General features: G+C 35.3%; 1 protein-coding gene across 1 annotated transcript; it reads left to right on the forward strand.

Annotated features, from left to right (window-relative positions):
* Positions 1-3,416: 3,416 nt before the first annotated feature.
* Positions 3,417-15,011, forward strand: LOC138330600 (uncharacterized). Its single transcript, XM_069278161.1, has 3 exons — positions 3,417-3,509; positions 14,219-14,469; positions 14,669-15,011. The coding sequence occupies exons 1-3, from the start codon at positions 3,417-3,419 to the stop codon at positions 15,009-15,011; spliced, it is 687 nt and encodes a 228-aa protein (XP_069134262.1).
* Positions 15,012-18,610: the final 3,599 nt, after the last annotated feature.

The following is an 18,610-nucleotide window of genomic DNA, read 5'->3' on the forward strand; positions in this document are numbered from 1 at the left end:
TGCCCTCGGAAATCGGGAGATTTAGCTTCCTTTCTGTCACAACCAGCTTGCGGCGCCTGGAAAGAGTATTCGCCAGAACATTCAACCTGTGTCTGGAAGATGCTTGACTATGAAAGTCAACCGCATTTCCTGACAGGGAAGAACACGAATGACGAGGGCACAAATGACGTGGGACTTTGCCCCATCCCCCACCCTTTCTCTCCAGATACGCGACAACTGTAGAGTTGTCTGTAGTCACACAAACCACCTTGGAATGTAGACTCTTCCGAAAAGCCTGCAGAGCCAACTGAACAGCCTTATCTCCAGCACGTTGATGTGCTCGGAGACCTGATCCCCAGACCACTCCCCCGACTGGCAATGGCCGTCGAGGTAAGCCCCAAACCTGTCATCTGTCATCGCTCCAACGATTCCTAGACTCGGTGGAGTATGATGTAATCGTCGAATTAGATGTGTACATTTATTTTCCTGGAGTGATGAAATCCTACGCCAACCTGCAACAGTTTGATGAAAACCAAAGTAACAGTGATACCGAAAGGATTTAGTTTTGTGTTAATGAACTGTGCTATACCGTCGTGTTTTCAGGACAAAAAACCCAAAGATAATGATTTGAACACAGTGGTACGTTTCGTTCTGGAACGAGCCGAAAATTTATGAAAAAAAGAGAGTGGATTATTACGGTTCTACCTATGTTCTAGTTGTAATTGGGGCCGCGATGGCCGATTGGTATGATGTCTCGACATGTTACCACAGTTGCCAGGTATTGACTGCTGGCGGTTTTTTTTCTCCGGGAACTCCACTTTTCCTCAACCAATAAACCTGGCACATCCTTACATGACCCTGGCTGTTAAAAGATGTAATTATAGTTTGGAACTGTCTGAATCATAGATCAGGAAATATGTAATTTATGTAATAATAATTATGGTATTTTTTTCTGTGAGTAGTGTTGGGAGGGGGTATATCCACGATTCTTCTGCTAAAAAAACATAAAATCCTTTTAAAATACACATATGTTTACACAAGGGTGATTGCAATTCGAAATGACTGGTACAAGGTGTTTTATCCACCAATTGTTTTACTTGTGATGTAATTTATGACATTTATCGATATTTTAGGGGGAAAAATTGAAAATTTCATTGTTTCCCGTCATTTCACAAAAGTGAGAAGACGTAACGTCATTATTATGATTTAATCGATTTCAGCATGTTTTAATCATATCAAAAAATGTGTTTATTTGCCTCTGAATGTTGTCTGGTTCTCTATCTATGCGCATACATGTATATGCGAATGTGTCATTTTGGCCATTTTTTGATAAATTTTTAGGGGGGGGTCCCTCTCTTTTTCCGACCTCATTGATGCGATTTATCTTTTTTATAGTACACATATGTTTACACAAGCGTTGGTTCAATTCGAAATGACTGTTGCAAGGTGATTTGTCCATCAATTTCTTTTACTTGTGATAAAAATTATGACATTTATCGATTTTTTTCAGGGGAAAAAAGCTGAAAATTTCATAGTTTTCCCGTCATTTCACAAAAATGAGAAGACGTAACGTCATTATTATGATTTAATCATATTCAGCATGTTTCAATCATATCAAAATGTGTTTATTTGCCTGTGAATGTTGTCTGGTTCTCTATCTATGTGCATATATGCAAATGTATCATTTTGGCCATTTTTGATACCTGAAATTCAAGATGGCCGCTATATGACCCCCATGGGACATTAGTTGTCAATGGCAACAAACATAAAATGAAACTAGACATCATACCGGTCCTAAAAAACCATGTTTCGAAAAACTGCCAGAGGGGTACATGGGAACCTATTTCTCCTCCCCGACTAATATGTATAATTCATTTTTCACAAAAATAATACGGGCAGCCATTTGAAACGTCATGATAAACACGTGCATATCAAAAGTTCTCCAATACTTTTAAATGACATACATGTACGTATTAATTAACTAGTAAACGTTTCTGTCATAATTTGCGTGCCCCTGTGTTTTGGCTGAGGTGATCAAGATTGCATTTAACGGTCTCGGAATAGCAGTTGAGACTACTTGTTTTACACATGTTCATAGAAATTTAACTTTCGAAAACAGATATATCTAGATCTAATATCCGATTAAAAGATACATAATACAAGACCACGATCGAGAGTATCGTGGGTAGCGATAGGCCAAGGACGTCTCCTTGCAGCCGGTGTATGGGATTTGCAAATTATTCATTCTAGATGAAATCAATGATTATTCTAATTACTGGTTTATGTAAATAATGAATATACTTGCAATATTTCCAACGCTGGACAATTTTATTTTGCTATAATTAATATCGATGCTGCTATCGTTTGTGCGATGAGATGAGATGAGGAGGTTTTGCCAAGTCATCTCGGTTTTCCCTGTCGACACCAAAAAAAAACTTGTATTGTAAGATAGCGAACGTGTATTCTGTTCATCCTGCAACTTTTTCATTATACATACAGAAGGTGGTATTCAAAACGAAAGCAAATTGCCTGTTATTTACACGATTTCGCTAAAAGCGAAACGCTTCTTTGATAATCAAGAAAAGATGCATTCACTAAACCGAATAAGTGTGTACTCCTTTTTACTGCCGTGGGAAATATGTAAGCAACGTCATTCCGATGATTGTGACGTCACTGTTTGGCGGGACTGACTGCCGTTTCATTCACTCCTACTAAAAGTGACGTCAGTGGAATGTTCGGGATCAAGTCATCAAATTTAGGAATTGAATCAAACGAAAGAAATTAAGCATTTATTTACTTAAATCGTAATATTTTCCTATTGCAACTATTACAGGAAATTCTTATTATCCGGTATCGAGTTCTGTGCCCGACTAATGTCGATATTAGTGCTGAAAATGCATTGTTTTCTGATATTTTTTCCGCTTCTTTTGTTGACTTTAAATTCGTAAAATGAACGTAACCTGCGAAGGGCGTCAGAACGCTTGTTTTCAACAGGAAAAAAACACCGTAGTGATAAAGACCTTCCAAGTATGGCACAGTGAATATTTGCATCAGGAAAATAGGGACACAAAAAGTCGATTTTCTCCAAAAGTAAGTAAGTTACACTACATTAATTTTGCTTGAACTCTTAAAAAACGTTCTTATTTCAGAACAATTTGAATTATGAAGATACCTCTAACAGTATTTTTAATATGAATTTAAGGCAATGCCTCAGAAGAGCGCAGTTACTTATAAAAAATGTAAATATAGTTAGGATTATAACACCAGAATAAGATTAAAATTGTTTTAATTTGTAATCCGATCAATGATTTTTAGTAAATGCTATTCTTCAATATTTGTGTCTCGCAGTCGTCATATACAGGCCAGAAATAAACATTAAACTGGTAAAGTTCAATTTCCTTTCGATCTTGTTTCTCTCCAATGCGGAAAACGGCAACATGCCATGTATCAAAAAAGCGCGGGAATATGTGATCTTTGGCACCAAGCTTCCTGACGTTACGGCTGACGATGCGCTTGACAATACACAGACAGTACTCATTTTGACCTGTACATTTATTGTGTCGTTCGTATCCTTGTGTAGTTATCTAAAACTACTTACAGTAATTTCAAAGTATGTCCTGGTGATACGTTTTGCCTACAGAGAAAATTTCAAATCTCGTCATGCTGATAACGAGAATTAAAACATGGCGGCCTGCATGGAGGCGCGAGACTTTTCCCGCGGGACACGATTTCAAAGTCCAAGGGGTACTGGAATGTATTGAAATCTATATGCTCACACACGTGTTATGGTTAGTAGAGCTTCGCTCTACGCGGCCTTCGGCCGCGCAGAGAGCTGCGCTCTTATTATTATTTTTTATATAAAATGTACGTTAATTACAAGCCAGCCGATATTTACATAATATAAAATTCACTTCGATAATGTGGACATGACGTACATAGCACCTTTTTACATGATGAATAATTTGCGTGCCTCTGTGATGGGGCTGAGGTGTCCAAGATTATATTTTACGGTCCCAGAATAACACTTGAGATGGGTTGTTTTTATCTTGTTCATATGTTCCTTCCACATATCAATAGAAATATAACTGTCGAGGAAAATACCTGGATCAAGTAATCGATGAAAAGTTACATAATATAAGACCATGATCGCGTGCATCGATCGTGGGTAGCGATAAGCCTAGGAGGTCTCCCTGCAGATGCTGTATGGAATTTACAAATTATTATTTGTCTAGGTGAAATAAGTGATTTGTTTTGATGATTGGTTTATTTAAGTAATAAATACACAAACTCATATTTCCAACATTAGATTTTTTCGCTGTAATCAATATCGATGCTGGTATCGATTGTGCGATGAGAGGAGTTGACGAGGTTTTGCCGAGTCATCTCGTCTATCCATGTCGACACCAAAATAGGCTTTGTGTTGTAAGATACTGAGTGACCGTGTATCCGATGTAAATTCTGAGATACATGTATAGAAATATACATTTTGTAGTCATGTAGCCCTCACCAGAATTTGTAATTGATTTTAATAGGCATGCTTGCATAATATATTTTGAAAATTAAAAAAAAAAAAAAAAAACCGAAAAAATAAAATCGAACCCCGGCCGCTTGATCAAAAGATCTGAAAGTTACCAGTAAACTAGGTTGCTACTTATGTTTACGGTGATTTTTTTATAAGTATATAAGTGTTTATTACTGTTTCTTTTGTTTTTTGTCAAAGTGACGCTTTAATGATATACTGTTTCAAGATAAATCTAAAGATACAATTATCCTAAACTATTTTCTGTTGTATATGAATGCAAATTGACACCATTAATACAACAAATGAATAACTTATTCCTTCAAAACGTCAGCATGCAAGATGGAGTCACAGGTGACGTCACAAAATAAAGAAATTAAATATTTCGAAATCCGGAGTATCCGGGGAGTACCTGGCAACTGCCCCACTTGGAATTTGAACTCGCGACTCAGAGACGGAGTGATTGTGGTGATATGTCGAGACATCTTATGCACTCGGCGACCGAGGCACTACTTGTAAAAGAGAGAGTTGAGAGTTGTTTATGTGTACAGGTAGTGATTAGTGATGAATGAGTGTGTGATGAGTATGGGGACATTATATTATAAACAAAACTAACATTATACCACAAGTGTCAAATTCGGGAAAGATTATTCATGGTATGTAAATCAGTAGTTTCGCTAAAATTCTAAAATCAAATAATACATAATAATAATTACAATAATGGATCTAGAGACTAAATATCCGACGCATGGGCTTTTATACATGATCGATTATTAATAATTTTTAATACATACAACTACTTTGCATAATGACTGGCTTTGTCGTAATAAATCTATGAAACGAATATTCGCATTTAAAACTGACCGAATATTCGAAAAGTAAATTGGTTGAAATTGACAGTCCTAGAAAATATTGACTACGAGACAATGCGAGTTTTATTTATCTTAACTAATTTTTTATTGTTTTCACAGTTTGTCAGAACAATTAACTTCAAAGCTGGTAGAAGAATGTCGGTAAGTATTGAATTAATGTTTATGTTTTGTATGCATTTTGATTATAGCTATTATATTTTGATTATTCATTCAAGGTCACAGTGGCAAACAGACTCAAATCTTTGAATGACCTTTCATCAATAACTATATATATATATATGCGTTGTCATCATAATATTAGTTATATAGTCAGCTACTGACCCCCTGTAAAGGCATACATGTAGAGGGTCAGTAAGATTTATAGGGGCGAGGGCGTAGCCCGAGCCTCCTATACTTCTTACTGACCCTCTATGCCTTTATAGGGGGTCAGTAACTGACTATATAACGAATTTATCGCATCGAGGACCATTTATTTGTTTCATTAGATCTTTGTTTCCTATTTGTTTTCTCAAGAGTCCGATATCAAACCTGAACCATGCTTGCGAAGTATACAACGATCGCCGCATTTTTAAATATTTGGCCTACAGTAGGCCTACGTATTTATTTACATGTATGTATTTCTTTCCGGAATCTGCAAATAACTGTATAAGGAACCTGAAGAACAATACTGAGTAATTCATAAATCAACAATAATTCGACATTCCTAGTGCACAATAGGCCTACCTCAATGCGACATCAGACTGGTTGTATTGAAAGCATCACAAACAAAAGTGACACAAACATCCATCCAACCTTTATAGCGCAGACTCATGATCATCTCTGCATTCTCGCTGAGATAATAATCACTTAAAGCAATGCCGATAAATTAGCTGTAGAGTGAGGGTTGATAGATCTAAAGATACGAACCCCTCCATTTGTTTTTGGTCGCAGTCAAGAAAACGCTTGAATTCTTACGTTTGATTTTCACCGCGTCATCAATTTTCAAACTGGCGTAGGGGAAGCAACTCGTATTTGAAAAATGCGTTTCATTTGAAGTTCAGTGTATTAAAACGGTTTTAAATGAATTTTACATAAAAAATAATAAGTAAAATATATTTTTACGGTAAAGAAATGGTATATTTAGTTGAAGAGAATATGTTAAAATTTTGAAGCGAGGGCGACAGCCGCCATATTGCACCATAATAAAGTTTACTGACCCCTATAAAGTGTTAGGGGGTCACCACGTGACGGCTCTGCGCCAATCATTTGGGGACATTTCTGTCCGAGGTGCGATAATTATTGTTATACATGACTATCATAATGTTCAAATATGTTTGACTTATAGTGAAACTTGTGTTTATATAGTGAAATTTCGAAAGGACTGGTAAAAAGGGAAAATTATTTCTCTCTGTCTCTCTTTTAGATTTCTTTTAGATAATATTTTCATTTTATTGACTTATTTTTCGAGTCTATAATCATTTAATAATTGATCCTCCCCCATGTCTTTCTGTTTTTCTGTTTTTGTTTATCTTTCTGTCAATCTCTGTCTTTCTGTCTGTTTCTATGTATATTTTGTCTCTGTGTTTGTCTGTATGTCTATATTAGTACGTCAAAATGTCAATGTATGTTAGTCTCTAGTTTGTGAGGGGGTGTATATACAACTGGCAATGAAAATAATGTTGAATGACAGTAAGTAAATTTACATGTCAGTATATGTCTATGTATTTATGAATCTGATAGGAAAACATAAAATTCAAAAAATAAAGTTTGTTCAAATAAATGACCCTGAGCCCCATTCAAGGTCACAGGGATCATATAGGATAAAACCTTTAAACGTTTAAACCTCGCATTCGGCATGTAGAATGCTGGAATGAAGGGCTGTTAAGTTTGTTCAAATATATGACATTGAAACATTCAAGGCCTCGGGAAGCAGATATGCTAAAACCTTGAAACATGTTCTTGTCAATACATAAGAACTGTAGATACCTCGTATTGGGCCTGCTGGGATGAAGTACTACTAAGTTTGTTCAAATGAATGACCTTGACAGCCAATCAATGTCACGGGGGTTAAATAGGCTAAAATATCGAAACCTCTAAGAGCCCTCGGGACCTCACATTCATCCTGTAGAATGCTTGGATGAAGGGCTACCAAATTTGTTAAAGAGATCCTTGTATTATCGTAATTGTTAACCACTACTTTATACTGTATAATATATATATAATAGACAGATGACAATTAAGGTTTATGTGTCTGTTATTCGATGGAAACTTGGTCACGTAACCTACAGCACCTCACTTTTCTATAAGCGATTAAAAGCACATTTATTCCAACTGAAATGTTACAAACTATACGCAACCGTATTTCGCAAATGTTTATCTTTCTTTTAACTTATAAATCAATGTCAATATCTATTTACAACAGGAAAAATCCGGGAAAATGTTGTCAAATTCTGCCGATTTTTCAAACTACTAGCTGTTTAGGTCCAAAATGTCATTAGCATACGGGATTGAAAAGGTCGTATGGTGGCAAAATAACAATTGGTCGCGGGGGTTATCTCGGCATCAATATCATCATGCGTCGCTAAAGTATGGTACACGTAGACCTCCGGTGTAGACAAATTATAACTAATAGTTTAATATTTACTGCTGATATACCCAACTGCATATATAAAGTCATAATCATATCATAAAGTTGTTAAGGAGCGAGTTATGGTACTGTGAAATATTATAACAGATAGTAATATTTCTTCGTATTTTTTTACCGTCGAAATCTTGGATACGAGTAACTGCAGAGATTAAATATCTGCCCTAATCCGGTTCCCCTTGTGACATCTAATATATGTTTCTGATCATGTATTTGGGATGTTTCAAAATTATGTTTAAAGATGCTCCACCGCTGACAAATGGTATTTTTTCACTATCAAAAACAGGAGCAGACGATTTAGTATTTTTCTTCAGTTACAAAAGTTACTTACTTTACACCATTACCACCATTGAAAAGTTTGAGCTTCTATTTTTTCTTCAAGTTAAAAATGTGAAAAATAATTAATTGCATCCCGAAAAAATTCCGTGGCACTATATCCTATATGGAATGAAGTACTGATTGCTCATGCACCAAAGGCAAAATATATCATTTTATATTATTTTTATGTTAATTAGACATATATATACACGATCAAACACCAATTATTGTTCAAGTGATGAATATCATTTATGCGCTGTCGGCGGTGGAGCATCTTTAAGTTTATATCAACATTGTCTTCAATATACATGTATATGTAGTTTACAGTCGAGAATGTGTTCTGTGCTATTTTCTTAATTACGCATTCAAAATGGCATATTATTTATTTACATCTACACGTACAGTAGATGTGCTATGCGCGTATAAATATTTTCCAACTTCCAATGCGTTGTAAAGCCCGTTAGGTCTACCGTGAATGATTGATGTAATTTGGATGATGAATATCGTTAGATATATGTACTTAATAATAAAATTGTAATGACTACATACATGTACAAATGTAGATCTGCTAATATAAATATTGTTTTGATGACAAGCTCAAGGTTTCATAAATGCACAAGACAGCAATTTGAAAAGAGTAGCTGAAAAGGCGATTTTGGTTTTCAAAGCAATCAACTTATTGAAATACATTGACGTGTACATTATAAAAAAACACTTAACAAGGATGTGAAGTTTGGTTAATGCCCATTCACTATGGGTATCTTTCAACACAGCCTACAAATATTTTTTTAAATGTTGGGAGTGTAATCCTAATACATGTTCCACCCATCTTGAGGACAGCAAACTCGACTGACACTGCATGTTACATTCGCAACCTTTTTAAAGTATGCAGTGAAATATGGGACTTTCATTTAATGCGATTCTGTTTCAGGGATGGTTTACGCATGTAAGTATAATTCCATAATGATACATATACAGTGGTGCATGTCCCGTGAAATGACCCATGCGTGTCACGTGTATTTATTGCCCACCAATTTTACCTCCACTAAAACTCTTGGGAGAACGACCAATCTTAAAGCCGTGTTAGAACAGCACATATCATAAATACATCAATATCTTTTTTAGTCTCATGGCTGTAAAGTGAAACGTATAATATTTGGTAAGATATGATGTTATTTCATGGCAAAATTATCTATTGATATTATGTTACGTGAAAATGTCCTATCAGACAAAATTTCTTACCACACCATCGGAAATTCTCTTTTTGGGAATGGGTTATTATTGATAGTATCTTGCTGCAATGCACTTCATAAGCATGTATTCAACAAACGTAAAAACTGCCGCTTTCGTCGAATGATTAAACTAGTTATTTATTTTATTAATCCCCCATATAGAAGCAGCCAGTACTACCAAATGCAAAAATAATAGTGATAAGGTCGGTGATAATGTAACGACCCGAGGTCTAATGACAGGGCCAATGTGGAAGTAGCTGAAAAGGATTATTTTAGCTATTAACTACTTTCATCATAAATTGCAATTTTAAATGCATACGATACAAAGAACATACTGATTTGATTAACCAACGTTTTAATCGAATTGAACAATTGGTTGATTTATTGAAACATGCTATTACGAAATAATGACCAATTTCCTCTATTACAGCAAGTATAAAACCTTTTAAGCGTGATTTTTGTCGGCGTCAGCTATATATACAGAACATTACATACAGTAGATCTAATGTAATGTCATACATGTGTATAGTCCATGAACATGTTGCAATGTTAGGCAATGAGTTGAATAATTCATTTAAGGTTAAGATACCTAGTTAAAAGAACACGATAATAATATATTTAATGTGAAACACATGCTATTCCTACCATGATATGTCCTTTTCTCTGGCTTTTTTTAATGAGGCGTCTTTAAACTATGTTATTCGGAACCCCCGAATTTCTGATACAAAAATAACCATAGTAAAGAATTCTTGTATTATCTGACTTCCATGGGCACGAGAAAGCAAATCACGATGGCTATGAATCTTGCACAACTTAGTGAAGGCTGAAAATCAATGGCCATTTACACTAATTGAAAAGTAATTGTTCTGCTAAAACTATCCGTTAATTTCTATCTACTGTAATTAATGACTATTATATCTCTATGTAAGGCATTAAAAATATCTTATACCATTTCGTTTTCTAATGACTAATTATTAAAATAACGAGTCACGCGACTTCTATTTTCCCGCCCAAACAGACAAAATCCAAAATCTAGTGTCTTCTGAAATGTTGGAGGGGAAACTTCATTCTTTTCAGATCTAAATTTTGACAATTAGTGAAAAGTTGATCTCGTTCTCGAACACTTTCAATAGATTTAAATGTGTTTACCATTATTTATCAACATGAGATAGGGCACAATGAAAAATGCTAATTGATCCTTGAATGCTTTTGATTGTATTTCTAAGTATGAATTTATTATTGAATATTTACAGTATAAATTATATGCTTTACAACCATTATGTTGTTTTGGGCAAATACATTTTGTTTATAAAAGTAACAGCTGTACAACTGGTATCTCTGATAACGTATTGCAATTTCCTCTGTTCTATTGTATATGTATATCTATTTATAACATGTTTGTATTTAGTCCCAAGTCAGACTTCATGGCCATGAATTTCTAGCTATAATTATCACTTTGTTACCATTGATAGCCATGGATAAGATTACATTTTACTAGTAGGGCGACACCTGAAGGATTGTCGCAGATTAAATGAAGAGACGTGCGAAACGGAAATGATTGCATGACATCAACAGTTTTGAAATGTATTTTATATAATTATCATGTAAAAGTCGGGGCTGTAGTGGCCAAGGCACCAAGTGGTTAAGATGTACCGACATATTACCACAACCCTTGATCCAACTCTGGGTTGCAAGTTCGAATCCCATTTGGGGAAATGGCTAGGTACTGACCCTGGTCGGTAGTGTTTCTCCGGCCGGGTATTCTCCACCAACAAACCTCACATCCTTACACGACCGGACTCTGACTATTAATAGGGCATTAAACTAATAAAACCCACTCATATAAGTCCCTGCTATTCCTAATTTATCAGTCTGGCTAACAAGAAATCTGTTAAAATTACATACATTTCTATTTATTGGCTATTATTTTAATTGTAATAAGCATTATGCTAGAAAATATACCTAGAAAATGAACAAATAGGCAAATTACCTCCCTTTATTCAATCCCAGTGAAAACTTTTTATGAGAACATGTAAAGAATGAAGTATTTAATTGAACCCTGTATATATACAAGCATCAGCTCACAGCAGATATTGTTAATATAATCTATTAATCAAGATGACACATGCCTTAAGCTATATAATATATAATTATAATGCTATGTATTAAAAAGTTATTCAGAGGTAGTTTGAAATGAATTTTAGCTGAATGCATGAAAGTGAGTAAATAAGCCAATTACCTCCCCTTTCCCATCCCAGGTGAATTTACTATTTCCAATTTCAAGCCAAACACACAATGATTGCATAATATCTGTCCCTGCAAAATGACTTCATAAGCAATTAAATAAGATTATGATTATTTTTTTCTGTACTTTCACCAGTTAGTATTGATAACTTATTAGTAATTTGGACGCAGGGGTTATTTAGAAGGTGAAAAAGATGGAGTAACTTGTTTGGGGCTGTGTCTTGCTCTACCTTTGGGTCACGAGTTTGAATCACATGTGAGGTAGATTCTAGGTACTGACTGCTAGTCAGTGGTTTTCTCCGCATACTCAGACTTTCCTCTATCGTCTCCTTAAATTACCCTGCAATAAACTCTGATTCTAATGTTTGATTTAAATAGCATGACATCAGCGAATTTGAAATGTCTTGTAAATGATTATCATGTAAAAATCAAGCCGCGGTGGCCAAGCGGTTAAGATGTCCCGACATATTACCACAAGCAAAGCTTCACCTCTGGGTCGCGAGTTTGAATTCCATTTGGGACAGTTGCCAGGTACCAATTGCTGGTTGGTAGTTTTTATATGTACTTAGCATTATTCTAGAAAGTATACCTAAAAATGAACCAATGGGCAAATTACCTCCCTTTATTGAATCCCAGTAAAAGCATTATGTGAACAGGTAACGAATGAAGTGTCTAATTGAAAGCAAACCTATTCAAAGTTTTTCAATGCTTAAGGTAAATGTTTATAAATGTATACATGCACCAGAAGACATCAGATCATATTGTCAATATATATTTGTTAATCAAGATGGCACTTGCCTTATGTATAATTAGAATACTACTGCAAAAAATTCGAGGTGGGCATGGTTTAGGTGTCCATTTTTCTTATTTTGTTCTTTCTCCTCTGGAAACGTGAAAAGGTCAGGGGTCACCTGCCCGATCATGTGGGTTTTCTCCATACACTCCGGTTTCTTCCCACACTAAGACTCCTCGTGCGCTTTCATTCGGGCCATCAAAAGTGATTTGTATAAATTGTATCACTTGTTTCGCAATCGTTGTAAAATAAATAAAGTTTACATTTTTTCTCCTCTCCAACATGACATTTACAAGACCATTATCATCCGCGGACTGTTGGTTAGTGTTTTTTTCTGTAGGAACTTTATTATACATCCGAATTCGAAACACAATTATATAGTTTATAAATAGTTGGACTACCTGATACAGCTTATATAATGCGGATATGAAAATCAATTTACTAAATTCTGAGTTTCATAAGAAACAAAAAATTAAGTATTTTGATACTATTGTTTTATCATTAAGCCTTTACACGTATGAATAGATTTAAAGCAAACATAGCTATATTGATGAAAATAACTTGTATTCAAAATAACTAGTGTGTCCAAGTGTTATTTATTCCAAATGAAAAAAAGTAACTGAAATGACGTTAAATTTTTAAAATGTACTGTATAATAAGAGATATATGATTTTTTTAGATCTATTTCAAAAAGTTAATACGTTATATATTGTTTGTTCCGGAATCACCGAGCAACCGAGAAATTTGGCTAGTTAAAGAATATTTTTAGACAAATAGGGAACATTTTTTTTAGATTTTTTGTATTATTAAGGAATATATTTTTTATTTTGTTGAGGTTATGAGGTATAATGCTAATGAAGCATGTGTAAATTATGTAACCCCGGCGAAGCAGTACAACATGTCGGAGTGTTTTATGATGTTTAGATATCAAAAAAGCACATGGACTTTTTAATACAACGTGACTAGCGTTTGTATTAATGCTATCCGGTTTACTATTGATGTGTAGGACTGAGTAGGACTTGCACTACAATGACATCTAGTGGTGACCTCTTGAGCCATTTCATTCATAAACTTCCATTCATAAATTCCCTATTCATTGAATAATATTCCTTTGGACCAATCAGTAGTCATGGGAAGACTGCCTTCTGATTGGTAGAATACACAGTGTGTATAGAATACACAGAGTGTTATATAATACACAGCCCATCTAGGTCAACTGTTGCCTGCTGGTGACTCCTCTGTCCAAATTACATAATCACTGTTAATGATAATTCAAATTGAACTTACTATCAAAGGCATTTAGACATAATAGTTTCAAAATAAACTAATCATATGCCCTTTTTGTGTACTTTACAATTATGTTTTTAAATGAATGTTAAACACAGATCTGAGGTAAAGGCAAATTAACTATGTGCATGGTTTTACCAAAATAAGTGTATGTGCAACATAAGAAACAAGGGTATATTAAGTATAAAAACTCATTTTAATGAAGACTTTTGTTTTCTTTGTAATTTTCATGTAGGAACTTTAATTAAGAAAAATGTCAAACAAAACATATGCATTTTCTGTGATCAGTTGAATGTTCTTGAAATAATTGATATTAAAGTCTTTATAATATGGTTTATTGATCGTGCCCAGATCAGTAAAGACAACCGTTCTACATCACAACGCCGAGCACTTCATTCACTACAACACAATGCTGAAATTGTCATCAAACCAGCAGATAAAGGCGCGGCAGTTGTAATTATGAACAGGAGAGACTACATTTCAGAAGCAAACCGTCAGCTTTCTAACGCACAGTTCTACCAGAAACTGGATAGGGACCCCACAGAGGAACACAGCAAACTGGTCAAGACACAGCGAGCTTTTTACGACCAGAGAACGCTCAAGCAGGCAAATTCTATCTCCTCCCCAAAATCCACAAACCTGGCAACCCGGGCAGGCCAATCATCAACTCTATAGGCCACCCTACCGAAAAGATATCTAAGTTTATTGATTTCCATTTACGCCCCATTGTTGAAAATCTACCATCTTATCTAAAAGATACTACTGATTACTTGAATAAAACGCCTTGCCATGACCTACCAGACGGCACTCTGTTAGTCACGATGGATGTTGTCTCTACACCAACATCCCGCACGGCATTGCTGCCTGTCGTGCGGCATGGGACAGACGTGTGTCTAACCATCCGTCGACCCAGAGTTTAGTAGATCTCCTTAAACTTGCCCTCACCCTTAACAACTTCAAGTTTAATGACGACAACTACTTGCAAATCAGTGGTACAGCTATGGACACCAAGATGGCTCCTTCGTATGCCAATGTATTCATGGGACACCTTGAATCTGCTATTTTAACATCAGCCCCAATTCAACCTTTCAGCTGGCTCAGATTCGTTGACGATATTGAAATCAAATGGACCTCCAACCGATAGTCTCTCGATGAATTTATTGAACATGCCAACACATTCCACAATACCATCAGATTAACTGCCGATATATCATCAGATACCAATATATTTCTATACCTCCGTCACACCAGTTTTCATCCCTCGCATACCACCAGAAGCATTCCCTATTCACAAGCTTTACGAATCCGTCGTATAGTGTCCGAAAATACCATCTTCGAACGCCGGTGCGTCCTCTCTAGATGATTCAAATCGCAATCTCCTCATATACCAAACCAGAAGTGCCACTCAACGTGTTCCCTGTGTGGTAACATTCCATCCTAACTTACCACATCTTCCTTCTATCCTTAGGAACCATTGGAAAATCATGGAGTCATCAACCAAACTTAGGCGTATTTTCCCAGAGCCACCGCTACTAGAATACCGCAGACCAAAAAATGTAAAAGACCTTGTAGAGAGCAGCAAACTTCCTCCTCTTGCTCCTGCTGCACAAACGGGTTCATTCCGGACATGCTACAATAAACAGTGCATGATGTGTCCATATACAGCATCCACTGACACATTTGAATGCGCTATCATCAACAAAGCATACTACATCCGACAGAACCTGACGTGCAAATCCAGCAATGTCATCTACCTCCTCTCGTGTAGGAAATGCACAATGCAATACGTTGGGGAAATCGGTGGTCCACTCAACGTCAGAATCAACAATCACCGCTGGTCTATCAAACAGAACAAACCTGACTACCGGTTGCCAGACATTTCAACTTGCCCATCCATAGTTGGAAAGACATGCAGGTGATTGCAATTGAGCACTTTTCCTACTGGACACAAACCAAGCGTCGATCGATCGAGAGATTCTGGATTACCTATCTACAGACCCGCTATCCCAAGGGCATTAATGAACGTTAAATATACAAACTGACATCAATTGATCAGTTGCTCTTCAATTAATTATCCCTACTTCCTACATTTTCCCATTCTGTTCTACGCGTTTTTGATCCTTTACATATGCTGCCCAGCCAAAAGGCTACTAAATTTGGGACTTTGCTTCTTTGCAAACACACCGAGGAAATAGGCGACTTAATTTGAATCCTATACCAATGGTCACCATAAATAAATTTCGCCACACATTTGACGTCGCACGTGGCACGCTTTCCAGTCATCGCTCATATTTTAGCGTTCTGCCGAACAGTATAAATACGTTTGTGTAGATCCGGCCTTCGGCTGCCACTTGCCGAAGGGTTAATTGTGATATATAGTTTAATATCTGTCTGCTTTGTCCCGCATTACTGTTCGTATCCTATTATGTAATCGTGTTCGTTTTGTATGTCTTGATAAAGGGGAAGATCGCCTCGAAAATTTGACAATTTTGTTTTGTCCACACGGTTGGAATTACTTCCTTGTCCCATAATATGGTTTATATATTTTGATTTTGGAAATTCATTTGATTTCATTCTATTTTTCTGTTTCTGCTGCGTTGTATTTGCAGTACTTAGTATTTGATTACGGTTCTGGAGGCAACATCAAAGTTATATCTACATATATTACTTTTATATCTCCAGAGTTTCTAGAATATATACACTATATAAATGTACTAAATGTGTATAAATCCTACAATTGGGAGCGTATGATTGTTTATATCCTACTTAATAAAATGATATGTGATCATTATATGTTTTATGTTCAGACAATGTCCATATTGCCTGTTTTACTTTGGACAACCTCTTCGATATCATGATTTGGAAGAAAAGAAATATGAACACTATATAACTAATGGTGGAGGAGGAGTTTGATTACATAATTCACTTATGAGTATTTATTCAATACTAAATTAATTGCAGAATATATGATTTGGACTCTATTGGGTAAGTATAATTTTTATTATTTGAATGGTAAATATAAATGAACATTTGTATGAGATTAAGACCAAACAATTAAAACGTTGTTCTTTATTTAGACCCACCAGCGGATAATGCTATGGAAAGCATTAATTTGATTTTGTTTGTCATTTCCTTGATACCCATTTTCGAAACTAAGATAGTTCCATCCTACGTAGGCTAGTGGCAAAATTATTATTAATTCATGGCAAACAGCATTCGTGAATTGTTATATATAAAATGCTTGTAACATTTCAATAAGTTTATTTAAGGTAATAAAATATCTTGAAGTAAAATGAAAATTGCGTTCGACGGCATGCCGATATGCTAAATTAGTTGAATGTTAGTACTTGATGTAATCGACATGTTGCTCCTACTAACTATACCTAAACAGAATATTATAATTATATTTTTGTCTGATATGCTGAGAGAGGTATGGTGCATATCGGCCCGTTTCGACCAAAAGGTGAAAAAAGTTACAGTAGATAATTCATTAAATGCTTAGATGGCGTGGCGCCGTTGCACCGTGTGCTTATATATATTAAGGCTCAGTGTTCGAATCAACACCAGGCTATATGACTATAGGCTTATTAAAGTGCCGACTAACCAACGTCGCACGGAGAATGGAGAACGGAGAAATTATTTTGACGAGTTTCAAATAAATAATTATGTCATATTTACTTTATATGATTTAGATCAATGAGTCAAAAATAGAAGTATGGCACAGATATCAATTAGTTAATTGCAGGCAATACATCACGTGAAATCAATTATAATATATCGTGTCCGACAAGGAGGAAATAAACTACTATACTTTTATTTAATTAATAATATGTTGTATCCCATTAACCCAGGAGGTGATTCTGTATTTTTTACAAAGCCGTCAATTCAATGTAATCAACTGTAAAGGATATTTCACTAGTACAAATACTTTTCTATTGTAAAACCTGGTAACTTTGAGCTAAACATCGTAACGATTGAACAACATGTTGAATACATTACCAAAGTCGTAATTTCAATTGAAACAATTCTGTTGTTTCTAATCATTAAATTGTTGTAAATCGCTGCTATGTGAATATCATAATTGATACATTTGTTTAGCCGGGGCCTGTTATTTTAGATCTCGGACTGAAGAAGGCCCTATAGTAGCTGAATATATATTCCATAGAAATGATTTTAATTTTACTTTGAATTTATTTTGGCCTTTTATTTCGGATTATTAATATACTAGCTTTATACCGTTTTTACCTCATTATGTTATTTGACAGGATGTCAAATCATAATCAAGATAAATATTCAAATATACCATCATCTAAATTATGTACAATGCATATTTTGTGTATCTGAACATCTCTAAATATCAACTTTATTTAAAACATGTTAGCCTGGGCACAGCTATATTTAGCGTTATTTGACAGAGAGTAGTTCTAAATGTTAACTACTTACCTCTGAGTCTAGTTCCATAGAATACGACTGGGTCATCCAATTGACAACCGGAAACATATCCGGATTGCGTATTGCCTTAGCCAACCGGTGTCAATTTAAACGGGTGGTATTGAAAGAGACCAACAGCGAGTATGAAACTAGTTTACACTAAAGATATAAATAACACCACATACAAGGCTAATTTGTTTCACTTTATATTTTTGTTTTGAGCAATTTCAACTTTTTAAATAACACTGTTAGATCTTTTATGTGGTGTCGTATAATTGTTTATCCTGCAACTGTCCCACATACTGACCGACA

The sequence above is a fragment of the Argopecten irradians genome, chromosome 9, assembly GCF_041381155.1.
Source record: "Argopecten irradians isolate NY chromosome 9, Ai_NY, whole genome shotgun sequence".
Taxonomy (NCBI): domain Eukaryota; kingdom Metazoa; phylum Mollusca; class Bivalvia; order Pectinida; family Pectinidae; genus Argopecten; species Argopecten irradians.

Excerpts from the sequence above, each read along its gene's own strand:
- LOC138330600 (XM_069278161.1), top strand. The coding sequence starts at position 3,417 with ATGCCATGTATCAAAAAAGCGCGGGAATATGTGATCTTTGGCACCAAG. Across the intron at positions 3,510-14,218 it reads CGCTTGACAATACACAGACA|ATCAGTAAAGACAACCGTTC; the intron begins GTACTCATTTTG and ends GATCGTGCCCAG. Across the intron at positions 14,470-14,668 it reads TACGACCAGAGAACGCTCAA|ACGGCACTCTGTTAGTCACG; the intron begins GCAGGCAAATTC and ends ATGACCTACCAG.